General features: G+C 34.0%; 2 protein-coding genes across 2 annotated transcripts; one reads left to right on the forward strand and one right to left on the reverse strand.

Moving 5' to 3' along the window:
* Positions 1-7586: 7586 nt before the first annotated feature.
* Positions 7587-11105, reverse strand: LOC116032272 (G-type lectin S-receptor-like serine/threonine-protein kinase At4g27290). Its single transcript, XM_031274765.1, has 7 exons — positions 9761-11105; positions 9420-9566; positions 9004-9170; positions 8692-8902; positions 8371-8602; positions 8117-8267; positions 7587-7984 (listed from the first exon to the last, which is right to left on the reverse strand). Exons 1-7 carry the CDS (start codon positions 11055-11057, stop codon positions 7664-7666), a joined length of 2526 nt encoding a protein of 841 aa, XP_031130625.1. The 5' UTR covers positions 11058-11105; the 3' UTR covers positions 7587-7663.
* A 10709-nt stretch (positions 11106-21814) lies between these two features.
* On the forward strand, positions 21815-26008 carry LOC116032900 (G-type lectin S-receptor-like serine/threonine-protein kinase At4g27290). Its single transcript, XM_031275639.1, has 7 exons — positions 21815-23193; positions 24179-24298; positions 24400-24569; positions 24681-24891; positions 24991-25228; positions 25364-25514; positions 25593-26008. Exons 1-7 carry the CDS (start codon positions 21879-21881, stop codon positions 25899-25901), a joined length of 2514 nt encoding a protein of 837 aa, XP_031131499.1. The 5' UTR covers positions 21815-21878; the 3' UTR covers positions 25902-26008.
* The last annotated feature ends 215 nt before the right edge of the window (positions 26009-26223 follow it).

Consider the following 26223-nt stretch of genomic DNA (forward strand, 5'->3'; position numbering starts at 1 on the left):
ATTTTATTCTTAATCGTATATCGATCGACTGGCGAGCTACCATTCTATTTTAAAGAAGAAAAGTACTTCTTTTTTTTTTACTTTTTTTTTTTTTTGTGGACAAGAAATGTACATTTTTGAATGGTGAGATATAATATTATGAAATTTTCCACTTATTCAAATATTATTTGGCTTAAATGACTATCAACTCATGATGACTTTATTCAAAGAATATTAAATCATCAGTGGAGAAATTATTCATTAAAGCTACTGTCTCTATATATAATGCCAACGGACAATGAGGTCCCGTTTGGTTGGTTTTAAAATAATAATAATAAAAAATCATTTAGGTCCCATTTGTTTTGTTTTTGTACTCAATTATCAAATTTGATATTCATTATCATGGTTGTTTTTTTTTTTTTTTTTTTGATTATTCTACTAAGGATTCATATCCTTTAGTAATTATAAAATACATTACTAAACCATAAACCCTAAAAGGTCATCGTTGATGTATTCAACATGAAACTTTAATATATATACATATATGTATGTTTTCCAATTCAAATCGAGAAGGCCAATAGTCAACTCCACGTACAATAAGTCAAACTTAAAACCTTATAGTTACTAAACTAACTATCTAATCAATCTGACTAGGCCAATAAGCAGTTCCCATCAATAAACAAACTTAAAATTTTATAGTTTTTAATTCAACTGTTCGATTAATCCGACTAAGTTGGCCCACTTATTCTTAAGTCCTTGTATATATATGGTGGACACCGGCCATTCCAGCCAAAGTTTTCCCACTAATTAAATTATGAATTGGCTTAGGATTTCCATTAATAAAGACTTAATATTAAATGCCTAGTGGAATATACTACCTAATCTATATAGAATTGCCTCTTTTTCTTTTTTCTTTTTTTTTTTTTTTTAAAAATTTTTTTTGAGCACTTATTCTTTCCAAGTCTCCTATTGCATTATGCATCACTATTTTTTTTTTTTTAAATATAATGTGGGAGATATAGGTAATGTCTAAATGAAGTGTAAGGAACGTATATATAAATGTGAAATAGAATGTTTTCCAAACTCCCCAACCTCAACATAACATTTTTTAAAGTATTGTTTAAAATATGAGAATGGCTTACATTGATATGGTATGGTGTATTGGTGTTGATCCATTATAAGTGTGAACCATAACAAACTCTCCCCTTTCAAATAACACATACACACCAGCAGTTCATGTTTCCTTATGGACGGACCATGTTCATTAAAAAGATAATAATACTGTATATTCATAAAAAACTTAAAATAAGTTTTGTGTGAAACTATTTCCCTTGCAAGCTAATGTTTAGCTAAAATTCAATACTTTTTCATGAATCTAAAAAATTACATTTTAATTAAAAAACATTATAAGTCTCCTGTGAAACGATTTCATTAAGATTTTTTAAATGATGATCTTTATATTGATGTATTTTTTATTGGAAGAATCGGCAGTATATTGATGGGTGTCTTGACCATGGGTGAAATGAACTCTGCATTTTTTTTTAGTAACAAGTGAAACATACAATCACTACTCTTGAGTGTGCAAGGCATAAACTCTATCTTTTGATCCTAGTTGTCAAAGAACCACAATGAGATAAACCAATTTAGGTTTTTCATAAATGGTTGGCTTGATCAAACAAAAAAGGTCCATAAGCAGCTCTTACTAAGAATCAAATTTGTAATCTTTTTATTACCAAGTCAACAATATGATTAACTTGACTAGATTTCTCCCACTCTACATTTATTTTTAAGCCCAGTCCCAGTTGTGCAGCATGCCATCGCTCCTGCCATCAGGGACGGGACTCGGCTTTCGCCTTGCCATCATTCGAACTCGTGACCTCTGATAAATGATGGATATGAGTGCTGCATTATGCTCACTTTCTAGTGGGTTACCTATCATGCGATTGCTGTAAGTCAAACACGCTTAACCATAGAGTTCTTTGGCTATCTAGTTGTCATATCCTACTTAAAATTAATTGGTGATAAGTATGTGGACATTAATCATTTAATCATATCTCTCCATAGTAAATCACAACGCCACATTTTAAATCGAACAGGTATTGAACTCGATCGATCTGACCTATGAATAAAAGGACAATTTTGAATCATGACATAAACTATTATGAAATTTTCTACAAATTAAAATATGATTTGTACTATCACTTAATATTAAATGAATAGTGGCAAACCTGATCATTAAAGCTACTCTCCACTTATAACCTTAGGGCTTAGTGAGTTCTACATAGAGGTAGCAACAGACCAGTTCAGAAATGGACAAATTTTGTGTGGACTACGATCCAAAACAACATTATTTTAATGTCAACAAATTTATTGCTTGTATATGTGTTAGAGTAATGAATATTTTGTGGTAAGATAATATATTTTATGAGTTAGAATAATTTACTTTATATGTGTTAGAATTATGGTTGAAAAAATCGTTAGGCGTTCCTCGAGCACTCGAGGAGCACCTAGCGCCTAGGACGCCTAGGCGGAGATTAATCGGCGCCTAGCCGCTAGTGTATTTTTTACTTTTTAAATTTTTTTAAGTATTTTTAATTTTTTAAAGACTAATAATTATAAATTTTATAATACTTTAATAGTTAATGCTAAAATATTAAATATTAACCTAAAACATATCTAGAGTTTGTACAATTTCAGATTATTTCGCTCAAAACGATGTTGTTTTAAGTGAAATAACTCATTAAAAAAAGGAGAACAATAGTTAATTGGTCAACTAGACGGCCTAGAGGTCTAGTCGGCACCTAGGAGGCCTAGGCGGTCAGCGCCTAAGCGGTCTAGGCGGTGGTTAGATGGCCTAGGCCACCTTGACCACCATTTAAGGTGATACGCAAGGCGGTCGACCGGCGCCTAGCGCCTAGGCGGGGATTAATCGGTGCCTAGGCGGGATTTTTGCAACACTGGTTAGAATAATGAAATTTGTAGGGTAAGATAATGTATTTTATAAGTTAGAATAATGTACTTGTGTTAGAATAATGAAATTTCTTAGGTAAGATAATGCATTTTATGAGTTAGAATAATATACTTTGTGCTTTGTTTGCATTTTCTTTTTTCCAATTCTGATTTCTGTCTCTTAACTTGTTTCAATTGATGCTTTCAATTACATTCCTAACATGAATAGCTAGATTCAATTAGGGATTGGATTAAGTCATCTTTTGTGAATGATGTTATGTGATTGAATTGAGTTATGAGCTAATGTAATGACTTGATGATAACTCTAGTTGTGAGCTGGTGATTTGTATTATTGACTCTTGTTTGGTTGCGGCCAAAGTATGTAAGAGGTACATTGATGACAAGGTGTTGTCACTATGAGAATAAAGCAATACCATAGGCACATATACCTTTCACTAATCCAACTCACCTTTAAGAAAAAGGGGGTTGGAAGGAGATGCAAACACCACATGCATGTTTGATAAAATGCTTTAATAGCCTTGAGTCGTCATGAGAGTGGGACTTGAATCTAATTGAGAGTCCAACGGCCACAAGAGTGGCGTTGGCACCTAGTAGCATCTCCCTAGTTCCATTGTCAATGCATTACATGAACTTTAGCCAATGATACAATAATATATCATCTACACTTAAATGACCTAGTTCACGCCCTTAATTTTACTGTTGCTTGTTAAGTGCCGTAATCAATTGCTTTACTATTGCATTGTGCACATAGTTGTTCCTTGATATCTTGCAAACACTCTCGAACTAGCTTCCAAACACTCTACACTCTTGTGCTTAACCACCTACTATTCAACACCCTTCTAGTCCACTCTTTGAGATTATATCCAGTGTGAATATACCCTCTCACACACACTCCAATCCATCACCATTTTTACACAACGTTCAATGTACTTTAATTTTCTGGTTTTAACATCTATCTCCAACACATTCATTGCTTATATATCCAACAAGTTTCACAACTTCATTAGTTGAGTAAAAAAATTTTGTCCTTGCTATTCGTACCTTTGACATATCTCAAAATTCAGTTTGTAGCCACTTGATAACTCAAAGTCCTAATTAAGCTTTTAAAAACTATAACATTTACATTCTTAACACACTCATCTTAGAATACTTTCAACTTTTCAGAGTTGAAACTAGTTTGGAGTTTTTCATTTTGAACTTTTTAAAAATATCAACAACGTAACATATTTCTTTTGTGATATAAATATCTTTCTTAATTAATTTTTTTCTATTTGATTATTTGATAAATTTATTTATTTTTTACTCGTGTTGCAGCAATTAATGACTTAACTAATTAATAATTAATGAATATAAAGAGTTTATTGTGTGATAAACATTATTAATAAATTTAGAAATAGATCGAAAATACGGAGTAGCACTTTTAATTTTAATACATGAATTTAAAACTTTTAATTCTTGATGGGTAATTTAATTCGCGGTTGCTTAAGAAGAATTGAAGAATTTAAATATTTAATGTCGACCTTGTGGTCCAGTAACACCAATTTATTCTCTTATATAGGAGGTTGTGTGTTCAAGTCTCAGTGAACAAATACATAAAGTCAATGGTATTAAGAAAAAAAAAAAGAAAGAAGAATTTAATGTAACAATTAGAATTATATCTGGTCTATTATCATTAATAAATGGAAGGTGTATATCCCTACAGTATATCTGGCCAGATTATCCTTCATTTCCATTATTGGATGTTAGGCCATGCATGCAATTCATTTTTAAAATTTAATATAATAATAATAATAATATTTAAACTTATTATTAAAAAATATAAGTATCAAAAAGTCAAGAAAAGGATTGAAAAGGATATAAAGGGCACGCTGCAATTGAGTTGATGAATTGCATTTGTTCAAAATCTTTCAAGCTTATCTAGCTTTTGAAATATTCTCAATTAAAATCATATTTGAATTGGTGGAAAATTCCATAATACCTTATCTCATCATTCAAAATTGTATTTTTCTTCTTTGTTGGAATGATAGCTAGCCAAACTTCATACAATTAAGAAAAAAAACAACCCTAGAATTGGTCGAGTGAGTTGAGCATGATTTGTATACCATCATTTAAAATGGTAACAGATATATTATCACACTACATTGTAGTTGGCATTATTTGTATATTTAAATAGTCACAAGTTTAATTATTCTTGCCAACACCTCTCAATCGAACTTGTTACACAAGATTTTTTTAGTACAATTTATCTTTTCTGTGTGAAGCCCCACTCACTTAGCCAGAATATCGATCACTTTGTTTTGTTCACGAAAAATGTGATTAACATGATGTTCCCAGTTCCTTTTTGAGAGAAGTTCCCAGTTCCTGAACAAGAACTTTCTGCGATTCTGGACCAAATTGTGAACATAGGTGACGAGTTACCCAAGTTATATAATACCAAAACGTGCTATAATTTGAGAATAAGTATTGTCACATGTGATACTTGTGAAGATAAATTTGTCTTTTTTGAGTCTTCCTTTCATTAACGAGAAAGTCCATAATCATTACTCAAATAATTATTTAAGTAAAACTTACTTTGTTACTTTAGCTGGCAAAAGATTATAAGGCGGTAAACCAATTTATGTAATCATAATTAATTGGCTACCAAACTAAAAATGTCAACAAATAGCATTCATAGAAAGTAAAATTAAATATGAAACCATGTGATTATCCAGCTAATTGATTAATCAAATTGGTTGGGTTGTACCCCGACTCTTGTTTCCTACCTTATATTTGTCAACAAAAAATGTTTTCCTTCACATTTCCCCTATTTTCTTCATAAATTACGAATTTGACTGCCGTCCATATTCTCATTGGATGTTCTCAATTACGAAGAATATAATTCAAATGCAGACGGTGTGCTCAGGTAAGTTTTACGGTGAGAGGAGAGTCATTGATTTTGTCAAAATTAGCGTTTGGGATTAACAATGATTAAAAAATATGGTGAAAATTTGATAATTTTTGGTATTGATCAAACTTAAGATGCATGATTTATGTGCTTAACAGCTTAAGGTGCGTCAATTCTTCAGTGAGAACTTAAGGTGTGTTTTTGTTGAAACTTAAGGTGAATCGATCTAAAGCTTTAGGTGCGTTGTTTTACTTCTTAAGATGAGTGCTTTTCCTTTTTAAGGTGCATTGTTTGTGTGCTTAAGGTATGTTAGTTGTTAAAACTTAAGGTGTGTCGGTTTAAAGCTTTAGGTAAGGTGAGTAGTTTTTGTACTTAAGGTGCGTCATGTATAATATTTAGGTGCGCCATTTTAAAACTTTAGATGTGTGATTTGTGTTCTTAAGGTGTGATTTGTGCACTTAAAGTGTGTCATTTTCATGCTTAAGGTTAAGTTGCTTGGTTCCTTCCAGACGCGCTTTTTTTATATTTTTTTATATTTTTTTTAATATATATAACTCAACAACTTTAACATCTATAATGGACATCAACTATTTCTACAAAATGAGACATCTTTCAACAAGATTCGATAACACTCATTGTAACGTTGTTCTTGGAATAAAAATCACAACTACAATGGAAGTAACTTTTTTTTTTTAATTTATAAAATATTACACACCAGTCTAACATTTACAACGAAACTAAACTATTTGTACAAATACTTCCAAAAAAAACTACTTCTACAAATTAAGGGGGTGTATTCAATCATAACTTCTATAAACTTTTAAAGAGTTTTATCAACTTTAAAAGTTTGGCGGTATTCAATTTAGACTTTTAACGACTCTTTAAAAGTCTACAGGTATTGGATCCAAACTTTTCAAAACTCTTTAAAAGTATGCTGGTATTCGATTCAAACTTTTATAGAGTATTTAAAAATCTACTGGTATTCAAAAAGTTATTAACTTTCATAGACTCTGTCAAATAGGATTTCGGTAGACTTTTTCTTCATTAATATAAATAAATGAAATCCAACCCTCCAACCCCAAAACTTTCAAGATTCTCTACAAACCTTTTTTTTCCTCTATTTAAATTAGACAAATTTTTTATCAATTGTACAATACGTCCCAAACTTTACTACGAAAAATTATTTGTTAATATTGACAGTAATTTTTTTTGCTGCCAAGGATTGCTACGAACAGCAAAAAAAAAAAAAAAATGTTCGCAGCATGATTTGCTGCCGCAACCAGCAGCAAGTTGCTGCTGGTTGCAAAATATATGTATTTACATTTAAAAATTCTATTTAATTAATACAATTTTAAATATTTTTATATTCATTAATTATTAATATATGTATTTATATAAGAAAATAAAAATATATCCAATAATGAATTCAAAAGTATATTAATTAAAATTTTATTAATTTAAAAATATTTTTGTAGTTGCTGTTGGTTGTATTTTTTTTTTTACAATGCGTTAATTTATTTATGATTTATAGAAATATATTTTTGTAAGAAAATTATAAATAATATATTAATAGAAGTTATGGAATGTTTGTAAGGGTGTATTCAATTTAGAGTTTTATGACTTTTGTAGAATTTTTAATATGAAAAAGTTTTTAAAAGTTTATAAATGTTTGTTGTATGGATATTTATAAACTTTTACAAAGTTGATGAAAGTTTAAAAGATTCTAGGAAAGTTTACAAGAACTCTACAAAAGTCAATTAAAATCTATCACTTTAAAAGTTTTTGAAAATCTTTAAAAGTCTTGATTGAATACATCCCCTATGAGATCATTTAACGGGGTTCAATAATATCACTAATTGTAACCTCATTTTTGGAATAATAATCACTTGCTTTTGTGTAACACATAGAAACAATGGCATTGGAATGGTTGGTAGTCACAAAAGCTGGCTCTTTAAGTGGTGGAATTGATAATGTAGGGTTGCTCAACATGAGAACTACATCAAACATAGTTGGCCTATCTGTTGGGATTGCTTGAACGCATAAAAGGCCCACCTCAATGCACCTTATGACCTTGAGAGCGTCGCATGATGATCTCATTATTGCCAGATCAACAAATTCATGTGGTCGTCCCTCTTTCCAATTTTTCCATGCCTATTACAAAGAAAAATTAAAGGAATTATAATATTGAAATATAATATCATTTTCTTCTATATATATATATATATATATATATATATATATATATATATATACTAAAATCATGATGTTACATGGCATCCATACCCATCCGATGAGGGAGACCGAAAGTTGAGAGTGAATGAAATCTGAATTCTTCTTGCCATTAATAATTTCTAACAATAGAACTCCAAAGCTGTATACATCAGATTTTTCTGAAAATTGTCCGTGCAATACGTATTCCGGTGAAATGTAACCACTGATGACCAAATAATAAAATAAGTTATGCAGGCATTAAGTACACACTACACACGTATATATGATTGTGAACTTATGAATTTATCATAATCAATTGCACTTACTATGTTCCAACTACACGATTTGTTTCTGCTTGCGTTTGATCAAGCCCAAATATTCTTGCCAACCCAAAATCTGATATTTTTGGTTTCATTGTTTCGTCAAGTAAAATGTTGCTTGCTTTTAAATCTCTGTGAATAACTTTTAGTCTCGAGTACTTGTGAAGATAAAGAATTCCTTGAGCAACTCCTTCAATTATTTGAAAGCGTGTGTTCCAATCTAAATTATCTTTCTCACCTATATTTGGAAGAAGCAAAGTGAAGTTGTTGATATATAGAAAACAAATCAAGAAAACTAATGCTCTAAATAATAGATAGCAAACATACCAAATAAGAGCTTGTCCAAACTTCGATTTGGCATGTACTCATAAATTAGTATTTTTTCATCATCCTCAATGCAACAACCCAAAAGGCTGACAAGATTCTTATGCTGTAGTTTTGCAATTAGCTTTAGCTCATTCATGAACTCCTCTAAGCCCTGTGACGATTGCTTACATAGCCTTTTAATGGCTACCATCCCAAATTCGTATAAAAATCCCTGAAATGAAATAAAATGACAGGATGATATAATAATGTATCGACTTCTACTCTAATATTATATATCATGTAACAGATCAATTATCAAAAAATAATAATCACCTTAAACACAGGACCGAATCCACCCTCTCCAAGTTTGTTTGCTTCATTGAAGTTGTCTGTAGCATCTAATATTCTCTCCAAACTGAGTTGTAGCAATTCTACATCTCCATTTCCAAGGGGGGATAATGCATTTGACTTTTGGCTGGCTGTTGCTATAGACTTCTCACCTACATATATACATACCCAATCAGTGTTATCACAGCAGTTAGCAACTAATAATGAAGGTGGTGGAATCCAAAGGTAGTTAAAGCGGCAAAGGAGCTTCTTTTTGGAAAAAATCTCTGGGATAACCCGCTAGCTCCTGTGTCTCTCGGAGTGAACAGAAAAAGATCTAGAATAGCATGTGGATTTCCACTAAAAATTAATGAAGGGGGTGGGAATGCACATATTATTCAAAATATATGGAATTTGTGTACCTTTTTTTCTATAGTATCTCCGTTTGAGGATATAACCCAAAACACTAATAACAACAAGAGAGACTGCAGAGACCAAAGAAACCATTATTGCAACTTGTAAAGGACTAATGCTTTTGTGTGCAGAATTTCCAATTCCACCAATTCCATCTGCACCAAATATAACCAAACTAAAGTAAGCACAAAGAGAAGACAAAGTTAAACAAGTATTCCACCCATCTCATTTTATGTGTCTGATTCGATTTACGAGGTCTGACTGAATTCATTTTCAATTCAATTGAAAAAGTTGGTTTGACCAATAAATAATAAACGTTACAAGTAAAATAGGACAGAGAGAGTATTACTTAGCTCAGAGGCATGAACTCGAACATGGAGATCCCTAAGGGCAGCTGAATTGTTATGAGCCAAATCAACCAAGTCACCAAACCAGTTGAGACACTTGGCTATGTCGCTCATATTGTTGTAAGCAAATGCACTGCAAGAGCAGTTACTATAACACTGAGCTTCACATTCACTAAATGTCATATTACTATTATTTCCCAATGAAACTGGATGGTCAGGCAATTTCATCCACTCAAACCTCATGAACTTGTCATTTTCATTGCATTCCAATCCTATTCTCCTCACACACCCTCCACTATAATTCCCATTCTCCCAATCCTTGCCCGATTTCGGTTTAAACCCCTCCAAGCAACTACAAACCGAATTGGAACCGGTTTTCTTACAGCTCCCAAACGAACCACAACTCCCATACATTTCACACTTAGTTGGGTCTGGAAACTGCAACCTATTCTGCCATTTTTCACTGTTCTCTGGCTTTGACAGAACTTTAATATACCCGTCGTGGCTCAAGAAGAACCGTAATGGGACCGAGGCGTCGCGATAGGTGTAGCTGAAGTAAAATTCATCATCTCGTGCTGCAAAAGATAAATAAACGGAATATCCCTGCCTGGGAATGTACCAGGATAGAGAATAGCCATACTCAAACATATTGGTCCTATAATAAGGAATATTATTGTTATTAGTATTAGTATTATTGTTGTTTTGTTTCCAAATGAAGATTTGTGGGGCCCCATTAGGATCCATCCCAAACGAGAATTTCCCTGGCCGGGGATCATCAATGCTAGTCCACGACCTGAGAATATTCCGTTCTCCGGTTCTCATGTTTACCTTAAGTCTCATCTCCGGCATCAATGTATCCCCGCCGTCATCGAAGCTCTCCCAAACCGTGGAATTCCCCTGCTTCAGAATAAAATTCCCGGTGTCTTTCAGTTGCGCCTCCGCCGCGTAATTTCCGGGGGGACCGGACACGTTTGTCGACCATTTGGGGTTTCTTACGCCGTCGAGAAGCCGCAGATTCCCGTCATCGCCGATTGTGAAACGGGGGTGGGAATCTTGGTCGTGTAGCGGAGATTCTCTGTTGGCTACCCAAATCACACTGTCTTTGAGGTTGTTGTACCATATTCCCAGAAACAAAGAAGATGAGTTTCCGGGCCGGAAAAAGCCTAACGCGAAGTTCCCGTTTGGGGAAACTAACGTAGTGTTTGGAGTAATAACATCGCCGGGTCTTAGAATGTCTGTGCTCGTTCCAAGATTGCAGAGAAAACACAGAAACAACGTTAAAAAAACAACCCTTCCCATGACAGCAGCCACTAGGTTTAGTTTCGCCGGAGAAGAGCCCCAGATGGAGAAGAATGGGATTATGGGAATTGGATAGTTGTTTTAGCTCACGGAAGTTTAGAAGACTTAGATATATATTTGAAACGGGAGCTAGCTAGGTTTGTTTGTTTGTATATTTTTTTTGTTGGGTCAACACCGACAACACGATTATCATACCTATCTCATGTTACATCAATTCTCGTATTGCCAAACAAGTCAATTTCACACTTTCACGTACGAGAATAATATTAGGTAGAATATAGTATGTACTCATGTACAAGTATGGAGGTTCTCACTAATGCCCAAATTTGTTTGGTTGAACTTATTTTATAATTTATAGCTTATTTGAAGTTACAAATAAACTATAAGCTCTGTTTGGTATAATATGGGAGCGTAAAGAATAGTATATTTTGAAACACTATTCTATATAGTGTTTCAAAATAAGTTGCTGGTTTTTAATTTTTTTTTTATCTTTATTATTAATTTATAAAAATGACATAATCTTGCCTTCATTAATCAAAATAGTTAGTTTATCATTTTATGTCTTTTATACTATTCATCTAATTGAATAATTAATTTTTATCAAACACTTTAATTTCAATTAGTTAGTTTATTAGCCACTAGTTTTTTAACTAGGTGTGCCAAACAAAGCCATAGATTAATGATCAAATGAAAATCACCCCTTAAGTGAGAATGTGGGAGCCAACATGAATATACACAGTCTACTACACGGATGCGCGCTCGCGCGTGCACACACCAATTTCTCAATTCGCTAAATCCTAATTTTCACAATTGTTCCTCTTCCCATTTTTTGTTTGTGACGTTGCTGCTAGACAGTGGACGCAGGTGAAGAGATCCGTTCGGTTTGGAGTCTTGAACTTATTTTAGATTGAGAAATTTGAAATATCAAAGTTGACTTGTTTTTTTTTTTAATTTAAATTATTAGTGAAAAATAAATAAATAATTATGTGCACAAGAAAATTAGAGAATGTCCGAATTCTTAAACAAAAATTCGAGTCAAAATTGAACTCTTTCAAATCAAACCTAACTAAAATTTAAACCCAAATGATTTCATCTTTTTGAAATTGAAAATCTAAACTAGAATCGAACTCAAAAAAAATGAAATTGAAGACTAAAACACCCATCCCTAATCATGACAAGAAGAACTACAGACACAACTACGGATGAACGTAACATTCTGCAGGATTTACTACATCAAGATTATAAGAACGGTGTTCATAGGACATTGGAAACGATTGGAAAACAGTTAAAAGTAGGTATTGATGAAGTGGAATGATCTGATTGGTCAAAGCGTAAAAGAGAGGAGTATACTTGAGCGCATATTATATTCAACTATTTGGACGTTCATAGCAATTGAGTGTCAGAAATGCACTAGTGATTGGCATGCTGGAAACCAATGATGATAAACACTGCCACACCCCAATTTGCTAAAGTTTGAGTTCAAGAATGGGTTTAACAAGCTTGTTAGACCATTAGTATTAACTTTGTTAAAAAATGGTCCCCGTGTGCTTCAATTGCTTAATTAGGTAAAATTCTTGATGATTGAGATAACTTGATGAAGAATTTTTGGAGCATTTTGCATGCATTTAGAGTAAATGGGAGCCAAAGTAAAGTTAAGGAGATCGATAGAACAGTTCTTGGAGATTAAAGAGTCAAAAAGTAGTGTTTTTAATGGTCTTGATCATATGGACAAATTAAAGCAAACGTAGAGTAAATGAGTATGAAGTTGCAATTTTCACTCAACATGACCACTACTTATGTTTTGATCATATCTCTATGTAGAAATATTCAAATTAAGGGTGTGTTTGGTTGGTGGGTTTAGGCATAAGGAATGGGTATGAAAGTGATTGTTTGTGTTTGGTTGATAGGTTTTGTGAATGCTACTATGGGTTTGGAATACCCCATTAATGACAAAACCCATACCCTTATTAAATAAGGGTTTCATCCCCCTTCCTCATTTCTTTCTCAACTATTAATAATCATTCCCATTCCACCCAATTACCAAACATGTTAAATACTTTCACCAAAACCCATTACCATTACCAAGTATTTGATACCCATTCCGATTCCGATTCCATGTGCGAACCAAACGCACCCTAAGTTATTCTTGCACTATTGAAAATTTAACTCAAATAAATACAACTTTCATAGAACACTATCAAGTCTAATATTGAAGGTAAAAAAACTTGAAAATAGAAAGGAAATAGTTTTGTCCATGAAGAACGGGCATTCATAACTAGCCTGGACCTTCGACTTCTGTGGCACATTGGATAAGGATGAATAGTCATTCGATGCCCATTTATGGGGTACTAACTCACTAATCACTATGTAGGCGCATTTTAAGCCATTTTTTTTCCTTGATTTTGACCCTAGCTATTTTCTCACATTTCTTTCATATTTTTAAGTTAGATTAGACTTAAATTTAGGTTTCATTACACATTTGAAGCTTGTAATCATTTAATTAAAACTTGGATTCTAAGATTCCTCTTCCATTTTAATAGATAAGTTCTCTTTTAACCTGGAGGGTGTGGTTGAGTGGAAGTGACTCATTCATTCTTAACCAAAGGTCAAGGGTTTAATTCTTGGCTTTGAGTATGGAGCAGCCTTAAATCTCTAGGCCAGCTGTCCAACTCAATAGAGGTGCCTACAATCCAGCGAGAGTTTAGGCCTTCCTTTTATCTCCTTCCTATATGATATTTATGCTTTATTCTTTTGCTTTTATGATGTTTATGTTTATTATGTGTGAGTAATTTTTTTGAAATAAAACCATGAGGTATAGATTACTGTAAAAGAGATGGCACATAATCAGGCGGGAGAGAGTCTCAGTACAAAATGTTAGCCTGATGACGGGCCGCAGTAGCAAGTGTATGAGCAATAACATTCCCTAATCTAGGAACTAAACCGATTCGAAAAAATAAAAAAGAGGCAATGGCACTCCTACATACATCAATGTATAAACCAACATAAGAATAGAAGGTAGACTGCACCCTGCTTAATCCACTCCAGAGCTGAGAGCAATCTGTGAATAACTGAATAAACTCCACGGCCCTACCTTTAGCTAGGACAGGACTTCTTTGCACGCCACAATCTCCGCCATGTGAGTAATTTGTTTAAGAGCTTGATGCATTATTTATCTAGAAGCTCTTGATTATTGCATAATGTGTGTGATGCAAGTATAGAGCAGGGATTGTATGGGTGTGAATGTCATCTTCTTGGGATTTTGAGATTTATTATGACATGAACTACGTAATAACCAACCAATTAGGCAACTAAGTCTAGAGAATAGGCAAAAAAACTAAGCAAATCATGGTGTGTAGGATTCAAGCAATGATATAATGAATAAATAAAAGGAATAAGGTAGAAATTAGCCACTGAATGTAAAAATTAGGCCATTGAACAAAAAATATGTGCAATTAGGCCACTGAACACTTCAAATACAATACAATTTCAGGTTACCTTCCATTTCATCAGGCCTGCTTATGTGGATGGTGAGTTGACATTTTAAAATAATTTTTTAATAATAAATATTAAAAATAAAAATTAAAAGTTAATTTAAAAAAAAATTGTCGCCACCCTTCCCCCCACCCCCACCCCCTTCCTTCGTCTCGAACCAGAAATGACTCATAAATTCTATCTATAATATCTTGAAAATAAAACTCTAATAAACACTGCATCCTGGCGTTTGTTTTTTTTTTTTTAATAATTTTTTTTATTTATTTTTTTTAAAGTTTATTATTAAAAAAATATTTTAAAATGTCAATTCACCATCCATGTAAGCAGCCGACATGATGAAATGGGAGGTAACCTGCTATCAGGTGTAACTGCATGCATTTGGAGTGTTCAGTGGTCTAATTGCACTTTTTTTTTTTTCGTTCAGTGGCCTAATTGCACTTTAAGGTTAAGTTCAGTGACTAATTTGAACCTTATTCCTAAATAAAACAAAGCAATTAGATACATGATAAATGAAATTAAGGAGGGTAATAAGGATTCTCATATGCTGCCTAAATGCATGCAACGCTCTGAACAACCCCTCCGACGATCGGTCATATGCTGGAATTACCATTCGACAATGCCATGACATAATGAAGACCCTTCATCATTTCTATACTGCATGTAGCAAGAGGTAGAAATACTAGGGCCCATGACTTGGCCAAATCCACTATCTTGTATAGAAACTCTAGGTATTTGCGTTTTGATCCCCTGTTTGTACCTTGGAGTTTTCTATTACGTAATGAAGATTGATTGTTGATTGTCAAAAAAAAAAAAAAAAGGGTAAGGATTCAGGTAAGGGAGCATAATATTTTATATATATGAAATAGAACCTATAAGATTGGGGTAAACCACCAAAAAAACGAATTAACGAGAATGCACGCAATAATCCTAGTCTCAAAGCTACTATTGTAAACAAATAAACAATGATTAGGACTAAAAATTGCTCACTCTCGTGATGTATCAATTTCAAATTTGGTAAGCAGTAAGCACACAATGCAAATTAAAGCATCTAAATCGCCTTATTTTCTCCATTCTCATAGCACGCAGGAAATTAAATAGAGTTTGTATTAATTAGAAGAGACTTTGAAATTCAATTTAACTCTCGTTGAGATCGAATTTCCTCCAATGGTAAGCCAATAAATGTTGTGCATGACACAATAACAAGATGTAGACAAATCCTTCACAATTATTAATAACCCTAGCTAGATTGGATTCTATCCCTTTATGCAATAATTATAATAATAACATCTAAATAGATTAAACAACACTAACCCAGATTGTAAATATAATGGAACTACTCACACACTTGATTAGCATAACTAAAGTAACTCCACAAATAGAAAGCATAAGCATGGCACAAGGTAAATGAGAGGAAAGATAAACTTATCTATTGCAAAGTTGATAAAGAACTCAAAATTTGATGGTGAAATCTTTGATTACAAACTTAGAAATGGTAACTTAGATGGAAATATAAAGCTAATATCTAGGCTAAATATGTGAAAGAAAATGAAAGAAATCAAGCTAGGACTATATAGTTCAAACTCTCTGCCAAAATACAACAGAACGAATTTAAATACTATGTGCATGACCAGGCAAGAAATCACAGTCCAGGTGTTTCACTAAGGCGCACATTATGTAGCAAGATAACCCTTCTATCGATGATACTATGGGATATCCTGGGAGTGGGGATCATGCAAAGTCTTAGCAAGGATCAAGGAAAATGCAATGGAGCCAATGCCATTCTCATGGCCATGAGACTACCAATTAACATCGAGTCCCACTCTCATGAGAATTCAATCTTAATTGGAACATATTATCGAACACATAGCATTCCAACCAAGTTTTCTTCCAATTGCCTTTTCTCAAAGCAAGAAAGAAAACTTATCTTTGATCCAAAGTGAATTGAAGATACAAACTTGGTTTGAAGTTGGAATTGAATTTCAATCTTGAATTGGAATCTAATCTATCATAATCGATCTCACCCTATTCTAAGTGGATAGAAGTTAAAAGAGATGTTTTGAGAGTGAAAATATCAAAAGTCTCGCAAAAGTCTAGAAATTAGGTTCGCTGTGGGGAGGACAAGCCTGCTTTGACAATACTAAGAAACTCTATTAAATGAAAATAGTAATCTTCAAATCTAAGTATTGAATCACTGATTACAAGCTTCATAAGTGTAAAGAAAACTAAATCTAAATTTAATCTAAACACATCACATATTAAATTTGATAGGGAATAACCCGGCCTCGAGCGTACAACTGTATATCCACTTGGTACATCCCCCCGTCTGCCATAAGGAACACTTCCTGAGCTTGACCGACCTCGCATGGGTCCAACCCGACCCGAGCTGAGGTATAGTTTCAACCTTTAAGGTTTTTGGCTAGTACACGGTGCCCTCTCAGCTCGATCCCAACCTTAGTGCTTAGACTGGATACTCCTAGCGAATTGCCTCCTACACAAGAGGACAAAACACCTTTGATATCGCCTTGCCCAGTCATGTCATAGTTAGACTCACCAAGAGTTGCCACCCGCGTTGACCTATATTAGAGGAACAGCCAGCCTCATTGATGCATGTGGAACACGTGGCAGGTATGCTGAACACCCGGCATGTGCCCCTTTTTCCTATAAATAATAACACACTTAATGCCTGTGAGAGAGGACATTGGGATTTCTGCTCAACCTATTATTAACTCGAGATCGTCTGACCCGTTATCACAATTACCTGAGCCCGTATATTAGGCCCCGAGATCGTACTTAGGCATATTTGTATTGGTGTATTTACTACATCAAAATTTCTGTACATAATCTCGACCAAGGTCTAAAATGCACATTATGAATTTTGGTCCTTGATATAATTTGTGTCTACTTGTACGTTGGGCCCATTATAATGCTGTTTTGTTTAACCAACGTACGAAATATTAGGACTTTTGGGCCTAACATAATAGTCTGTTTCATAAGTTAATATTTGCTTATAAAAGCCTTTGAAAAAATGATGAAAGTATAGTAAAATAAGATAGGAAATCTAAAATTACCAAAAAGAACCAATAACCCTCAAGGACAAACATCTTCAACAAATGCAAAAAATGACGGATCTGTCAATAACCAAATAAGCCCGTACCTTAATAGCCTAATAACCAGTTGTTATGCCATACATGGACCCGAGTCCACCTTGCAAGGTAGAGTAGGGTCCAAAACAACGTCGTCTTACTTCAAAACGACGGCGTCTGTATTAAAAAAAAATTGCTTCCTTCATTGCCGTTAACTTACCGTTTCTCTTCAAAATTCGTTCCTCTATATTTATAATTTTTAAACTCTATATTTACAATTTTAGAACTGAATATTCCTAATTTTAGATCCCAACATACAAAATTATATAATCCAATATTCACAATTGCAGAACTCTATATTCACAGTTTTTTAACCCTATATTCACAATTAGAAAACTCTATATTCACAAATTCATAACTTTATATTCACAATTTCATAACTCTATATTCACAATTACAGAACTCTATATTCAACAGTATAACACAAATTTTGAATCTATATTCACAATTTTTGAACTCTATATTCACAAAAAATATCATTGACTGAGGAAATGGTGTCACTAGCGGCACCGTTATTCCAGATGCGCGTTTTGGACCTGGATCCACCTTGCAAGGTGGACCAGGGTCCTTAGCATAATTTGCCCCCAATAACTAATTAATTGAGACAGCACATTTAAAAAAAAATAAAACGAAAATAAGAATTACATAATAATAATAATAATAATAATAATAATAATAATAATACTTATTATTATTATTATTGAGGGACAAATGTATAGTGTTCTCCAAAGAAAATGCCGTGAAGCATATCCCTTTATCCTCTATAGTGTGATTGCAAGTTTTCAAATATATTGGATTTAATAAAATAAGCCTTGTAATTTGGATAATTACATGAGTATTCCATTTTAACTCCATGTCCAAAAAATACGCCCAAAGTGGCTTAGTCAACACAAATTTTTATAACACTATTGACTCTAATATTTTTTTGAGTACACTTTTGACTAATATTGTTTACTCATATTTAATTTATTTAGTAAATAGATAGTTACAATACAATTGACAACGACGTCAACAACCACTACAAAATATATTGTTGAAGATTTCAAAAACAATTTATCTTTGTGATTTTGTTTTACATCTTCTCTTTTTTAAATTAATAAATTCTTATTCAATAAACAAATTAATTTTTTTCAAAAAACCAAAAAAAAAAAACAAATTAAATTACATGTATTAAGTATGTACAAAAATCTATTATTTTGCATAATTTCTTAATTAAGTTAACAAATGCTTCATCACTCCCACTTTATTTGTTGTACTCTCATTTTAGTTTGTCTCAAAAGAATGTCTACTTTTAGTGTAAAGACTATTAAATTGTTACTTTTAAAAAGAGTGAATCTCATTTATGTGTTAGATGTATAGGTGACAGTTTATTTTTAATCATTGTTTTCTTTTTTTTATAACACCTCTATTTGGTTCTAGTACTATTGTGGCATAATTATTTTTGTCATTTATCAACAAAATCGTTGAAATGTTAAATACAATGACATTTTGATCTTTTTATGTTAAAAATTTTAGCATAAAATGGCATAGAAAGTAATTATTTTGTGGTACAAATATATATGGGGTCCACTTCTGATTTGGGTTGAGTCAAAGTGAATTCAGATTCTTCGCAGTGAGACAAAAAAATTGATATATTATATGCTTAAAAAGGATAATAGGTGAATGAGAAATTGATTCTCAAAGTAAACCCATTTGAGTTGGAAATGAAGGTGGAAAGGCTTTGTAAAAAGCACTTGTCCAGTTGTCCACATTGGTTTGAAAAGTGGGTTTGCACCGCTATATATATACAAGAGCCTTTCGAAAAAATGTTGAATTGTATAACATATATGCCCTCTCTCGTTAAATTCCAAAATGAGTTTGAAAAGGTAGCAGGTATAAAAAATAGAAAAATGAATCCCACATGAATTTATATAGGGAAAAGGTGCAAATAAACCATATGAAAAAAAATACTACCTCCGTCCCAAAATGATTGTCTGGTTCGTTTAACGAGACTTGACTGAAGTAATTTTTAATCCAATTTTTCATATTTTTAAGTTTAGCATTAATATATAAAATTTATATATTTAGAAACTACATTAAAAGTACTATTAAACACAAAAAATTAAATTTAAAAATAATAAAAAATTATTAAAGAAAATAAGCAAGGAAGGAAGAGTTGGTTTGACCAATAAATAGTAAATAGGACAGGTAAAATGGGACAGAGGGAGTAACAATTAACATTTTTAACAAGGTCGTCGCCCGTCACCATCTCCGGCGGTAAGGTCGCCTTTTCCGGTGAGGGCGACCATTTCTGGACGCCCTCGCCTGAAAAGGCGACCAGAGGCGACAGCGTCGAAAGTTTTCACTGGTCACTAGAATAGTCGTCACTAGTGGCCGGAATATGCAAATGACTTGTTAAAAATGTTAATTGTTATTTTTTTTCGATTTAGTTGCTTAATTGCTTTGTTTTTCTGAGTTCAGTGACTTATTTGGTGGTTATTCGAGTTCGATAGTTTAATTGCTAATTCCAAATAGTTGGATGCATGACTTATTTAATTTGTACCTTTTCCCATTTATATATTACCCTACATATCTTTACTAGATAGGCTATTTGAGTTTTTATATTAATTATTTTCAATAACTTATTTCCCTCCAATTAAACACAATGGAATCAATATTCCAAATTAAATAATTTCTTTGCTATTAAATTTTAATTTTAATTCAATTCCTTCTCCATTCTTTTTCACGAACGGACAGGTTGAATAATATTACCACAATGTTCTAAATTAAACTCATAATAGGAGTGATCCATTTGCTTTCTTAGTTTGTGTCTTTCAGCTACGAACAATATGAATTGATTTACTTTTTTTGAATAACGGTCTTTATTTTTTATTTTTTAAATACTCATGATTCTTCGTTCTGAATTAATGTTTCCACTATCAAGGTTTGATCATATAATCATTCATTTAGAAGGGTAACAAAAATGTGATCACATTATATAATAATAGAGCCCTAGTCCCTAGGGCAATTTATATCATAGACCAGAGTGCACAATGCATTGTGCACCCCGATCCAAAACGACGTCGCTTTGGTTCTTTTAATTAACAGCTTTTTCGTTTTCCGTTCGGCCTTAACTTATAAGATGAGTTCTGTGTATTTTGTGATGTTATTCTGTGCATTTTGTTATAATATTATGTGTATTCTAGTCATTGATTCTGTGTATTCTAGTATATAATTCTATACATTATTGATTTTTAATACCATACCTCATGAAACATAAGAGATAATACTTAGACTTATATTTCTGTGTATCCTTTTCATTGATTCTGTGTATTCTAGTATGTAATTTTGTACATTATTGATTTACAATACCATACCTTATGAAACCGCAGAGATAATACTTAGGCTAATAATTCTATGTATTCTATTCATAAATTCTGTGTATTATGGTATATGATTATGTGTATTCTAGTATATAATTCTGTACATTATTGATTTCGAGTACCATACCTCATGAAATAGTAATGCTAATACTTAGGCTATTGATTGTGTGTATTCTATTGAACCATATGCGTATTCTGGACATTAATGATCTAATACTTTATAATTAATGTTATTGCGGTATTGGTATTATAAATCAATAATGCACAAAATTATGCTATTGAAGTTACTAATGTACAAAACTGTATAATAGAGTACACATAAACACTCAATACAATACACAAAATTACACATAACGGGAATTGAACGGATGGAACGGTTGGAACGGTATCCGTCGCGCGTCAACTCCCCACTACTTAGTTAAACGACGACGTCGTTTTGGACCAGGGTCTACAGTACACTGCGGACCCTGGTCCACAATATAACGATTGGTGCCCTAGTTGGCAAAACTTTTAAGTCTTCTAATTAGTACAATTACTTGAGATTCCATTTTGACTCAAGTCCACAAAATAAGGCCACAGTGGCTTAGTCAAGATTTCAAAATACAGTTTTTCTTTAATTGATTGTATAGCTATAGATAGGGTCCGCCACCAAATAAAAAAAGATTGACTTGCAGAATCTCCATTATGGATGACTTACTGGCGGGAAGACCGACTCCACATTCCACAATCCACAATTGACATGAGTAATCCCCAACCCATTCACAACTTTTTCACCAAATCATTCACAGTTCTCTCACAAATTCCCAGCAAATCTTTCCCCTCCAATGGCTTCCATTGTAGACAATGCCCGTTGTTTTCCCAATGGGTTTGTTAAGTATGTCTGGTTGGCGTTTCTGTGTTTTTTCTGCAATGGTGGAGTGAGCACAGACACTCTCCGGCCGGGCGAGTGGATTACTCAAAACCAGACCTTAGTTTCCGCCGGCGGGAGATTCGCTCTGGGTTTTTTCTCCCCGGGAAACTCTTCCTCTTCCTTTCTGGGAATATGGTATAACGCCATCAATAACAGCGTGATTTGGGTGGCCAACAGAGAATCCCCTCTGCCTCAAGACTCCAACCCCGTTTTCACCCTCGCCCAAGACGGGAACTTGCAGATCATCAATGGAAAAAGCGAAACAATCTGGTCAACCAACGTCTCCGGCGCCGGATTTTCAAGAAACTCCCCGGAAACTCGTCTGCTCAACTCCGGAAACCTTGTTCTAAAACAGGGTAATAATGATAGCCCTGTTTGGCAGAGCTTTGATCACGCCTGCGACACATTAATGCCGGGGATGAAACTAAAGGTAAACACCAAAAACCATACACGAAACGTCATTAAATCTTGGACTAGCAAAGATGATCCCCGGCCGGGGAAATTCTCCTGGGGAATGGATCCTAATGGATCTCCACAATTCTTCATTTGGAAAGAAAACAGTCCTTATTTCAGGAGCAATTTGTACCAGTACGGTTTTAACTGGAGCTTACTCTTCCCTGTCCTGGGATATTCAGCATATTATTCTTTCGCTACAGAGAACAATGAAGTTTATTTCAGCTATGGCTATGCTGACATTTCTGAAGTAAGGTTCATTTTAACCCCAGATGGCTATGTCCAGACACAATTGAACCAAAAGAGAACCGATTTATGGCTAGTCCGGTGGCACGTGCCAGCCAACGATTGCGAATTCTATGATCGCTGTGGGGCATTTGGGAGCTGTGAATACAATGGTTCACACCCAGTTTGCAGCTGCTTGAAAGGGTTCAAGCCCAAATCCCAGAAAGATTGGGATAGTGGGAATCATGGAGGGGGGTGTGAGAGGATAATAGATTTGAGATGTGATGAAGAGGATATGTTTATGAGGTTGCCTTTGATGAAATGGCCTGACCATTCGACTTCAATGGGGAGTATGGCGTTTAAGGATTGTGTAGATCAGTGTTCTAGGAATTGCTCCTGCAAGGCTTTTGCTTATGCAAATATCAGCTCTGATTCCACTGTCAACTGTATAAACTGGTTTGGGGACTTGGTTGATTTGGTTCATAACTATTCAGCTGGTCTTAATGGCTATGGCCAAGATCTCTACGTTCGAGTTCACACCTCCAACCGAAGTAATGCATTCACATAATACCTGCCTTTTGTTTTTTGTTTGGGTCACGAGGGAAACTTTTTCCTCAACCACTACTTGAGAGTGTGCACTGAGTAAATCCTGTCTAGGATCACAAAGAGGTAAACCAGTTTAAGACAGCTATTACCCAAGGGTGTGCACTAAGTACCTACTTAAAGTCATAATGAGGCAAACCAACCTAGGGCAGCCATTACCCGAGGGTGTGCACTAGATACCTGTTTAGAGTCATGAAACTCATCGTGACACTCTGAACCAGCTCTTAGGTTCCAAGGCGTCACGCTAGTGATCACGCCGTGGTCGCTAGCGTGACACCTAGGACCTGCAAGGTGGCCTAGCATGTCACAATGGAGGTCTCACTACGTGACCTTCATCGTGATAGGCTAGCTAGGCCACTTCGTGGATGATTAGGCCACCATACTGGTAGTCACGGCCTAACCAAATTAAACATCTAATCACCTGAAAGCTGGCCAGGGTGTTACGGTGGAGTTTACGGCTCGTGACACCCTCTCGGAAGCACTTTTGGAGGCTGCCGTTGCTCTGTTGCTCCCTGCCTGCTCTCGAACTTCTGTTTTGTCACTTTTTGCCTCAAACTCTTCAAAAAACATCCTCTTTTCCAGTTCATGCATGCCTTAGGTCCACTCTTTCCTTCTTACAATAAAAAACGCCACAAAGTAAAAAACTTACCCATATTCAAGCAAAATTAACACAAAGTACGTGGAACACAATTATGAGTCATTCCATGGCTTATCAAGTCACAATGAAGTAACCAGTCTAAGTCTAAGTTGTTATTGTTGATCGGTTCAAATCAAAAAAGTCAATAGCTAGCTTCCTTTGCAAGTTGTAACCTTGTGGGTACCAAGTCAAGTGTTTGATTAATTTGGCTTGGTTGCCCCGATTATGTTTGTCTTTTCTGATGTACATTGCAGGGATTACTGACTTTTGTTTGATGATGTTTCAATTTCATGCAGATGAAAATTCAGGTCACAGAAACAGAACTCTTGTTGCAATAATAGTCACTTTGGTCGCTGCATTCATTCTTGTTAGTGCTTTGACATACATCCTCAGAAGAAAATACTTCAGAAGGAGAGGTATTATATATGAAGTTTCTGTTTTTGGTTTTGAATTTCTTACTCTTATCAAGTGAGTGACTGTTAATTTTGGTTCGTTTCACCTAATTTTCAAATTCCAGATTGGGAAGCTAAAATGTCTACAATGGTTAACTCTCTGTCAGTGTCATCCCTTGTTGGAAAAGGTGATATAGAGTTGCTACAGTTTAGCTTGGAGAGAATAACTGATGCTACAAACAATTTCGATGAAGCAAATAAACTCGGTGAAGGAGGATTTGGTCCGGTGTATAAGGTGACAACTTCATGAGGATTATTAGGTCACATGGATGTGTGTATATATATACTAATTTTCCTTTATAATTGGAGTATAATTGAAGATTATAATTTTGGTATTTTGTTTCAGGGATTTTTATCAGAATTTGGGATGGTAGCCATCAAAAGGCTTTCTAAACGATCATCACAAGGTTTGGAGGAGTTTATGAACGAGTTGAAGCTAATTGCAAAACTACAACATAAGTATCTTGTTAGCCTGTTGGGTTGTTGCACCGAAGATGATGAGAAAATACTGATCTATGAGTACTTGCCCAAACGAAGCTTGGACAAATTCTTATTTGGTACATTTAATGTGTTATGTATTGTAAAACATAATACTTGATGTTTCTTCGGTTTGTTGTTTTAATCTCTTACTAACAAAGTCACTATGGTTCTTTCAGATGCATCTGAGAAAGAAAGTTTGGATTGGAAAACTCGCTATCAAATAATAGAGGGAATTGCTCAAGGAATACTTTATCTTCACAAATACTCTAGACTAAAAGTCATTCATAGGGACTTAAAAGCCAGCAATATTTTACTTGACGAAGTAATGAAGCCTAAAATATCAGATTTTGGAATGGCAAGAATTTTTGGACTTGACCAAACTCATGCAAATACGAATCATGTGGTTGGGACATAGTAAGTACACTTAATTTTCACTCTTCATCCATATATACTTGAGCTAGTTCATAACTTGGGAAGTTTATAATTGATTGTTATAGTTTTTATAACAAATTGAAGGATTTACATACCTTTTTTTTTTCCTTGGCGTAGTGGTTACATTCCACCGGAATATGTGTTGCATGGCCAATTTTCAGAAAAATCTGATGTGTTCAGTTTCGGGGTGCTATTGTTAGAAATTATTAGTGGCCGAAAGAACTCAGAATTCTCTCAGATTGAACTTTCCATAACTCTCCTTGGATGGGTAACTTCATGCTTTAGATCTTTAAGTTTTATGTCGAAAATAAAAAGACAATTATTTTATGTATTTTTGTTTTATTAGGCATGGGATAACTGGAAAGAAGGACGAGCACTTGAATTCGTTGATCCAGCAATAAGGAAAACATGCGACTCTCCTAAGGCTATAAGATGCATCGAAGTAGGACTTTTATGCGTCCAACCAATTCCAACAGACAGACCAACAATGTCCGATGCAGTCGTCATGTTGAGCAACCTTGCAACAACAATTCCAAAACTCAAAGAGCCAGCATTTGTTGCTAGCAACCATTCCAACACTGTTGTTTCTAGTTCTCAGGGAGGATCAAGTGGTTCCAATAATGAGGTTACAATTAGTGCCATCGAACCCCGATAGTGTATTTATCAATTTGTAATCCACTTGTAATTAATATTATACCATACATGTTGAAAACAAATATGTAATTTTGTTTTTTTATTTATGGAAAACAATCATTATCGAAAGATGTATTTTGGATCAAATTTGTCTTATAACTCTTGTTGATAAAAGATTACAATGGGATAAATTAGCCTGAGTTAGCACATAACTAACAGGCTTAAAGTAAGAAAATTAATAAACTGCTTCGAGTCAAACTTTTTTTTTTTTTTTTGAAAAGGCTTCGAGTCAAACTTAAAATCTTGTGTTTAACAATTGTTATATCATGGATCAAAGTCAACAA

Source organism: Ipomoea triloba, chromosome 10, assembly GCF_003576645.1.
Source record: "Ipomoea triloba cultivar NCNSP0323 chromosome 10, ASM357664v1".
Lineage (NCBI taxonomy): Eukaryota > Viridiplantae > Streptophyta > Magnoliopsida > Solanales > Convolvulaceae > Ipomoea > Ipomoea triloba.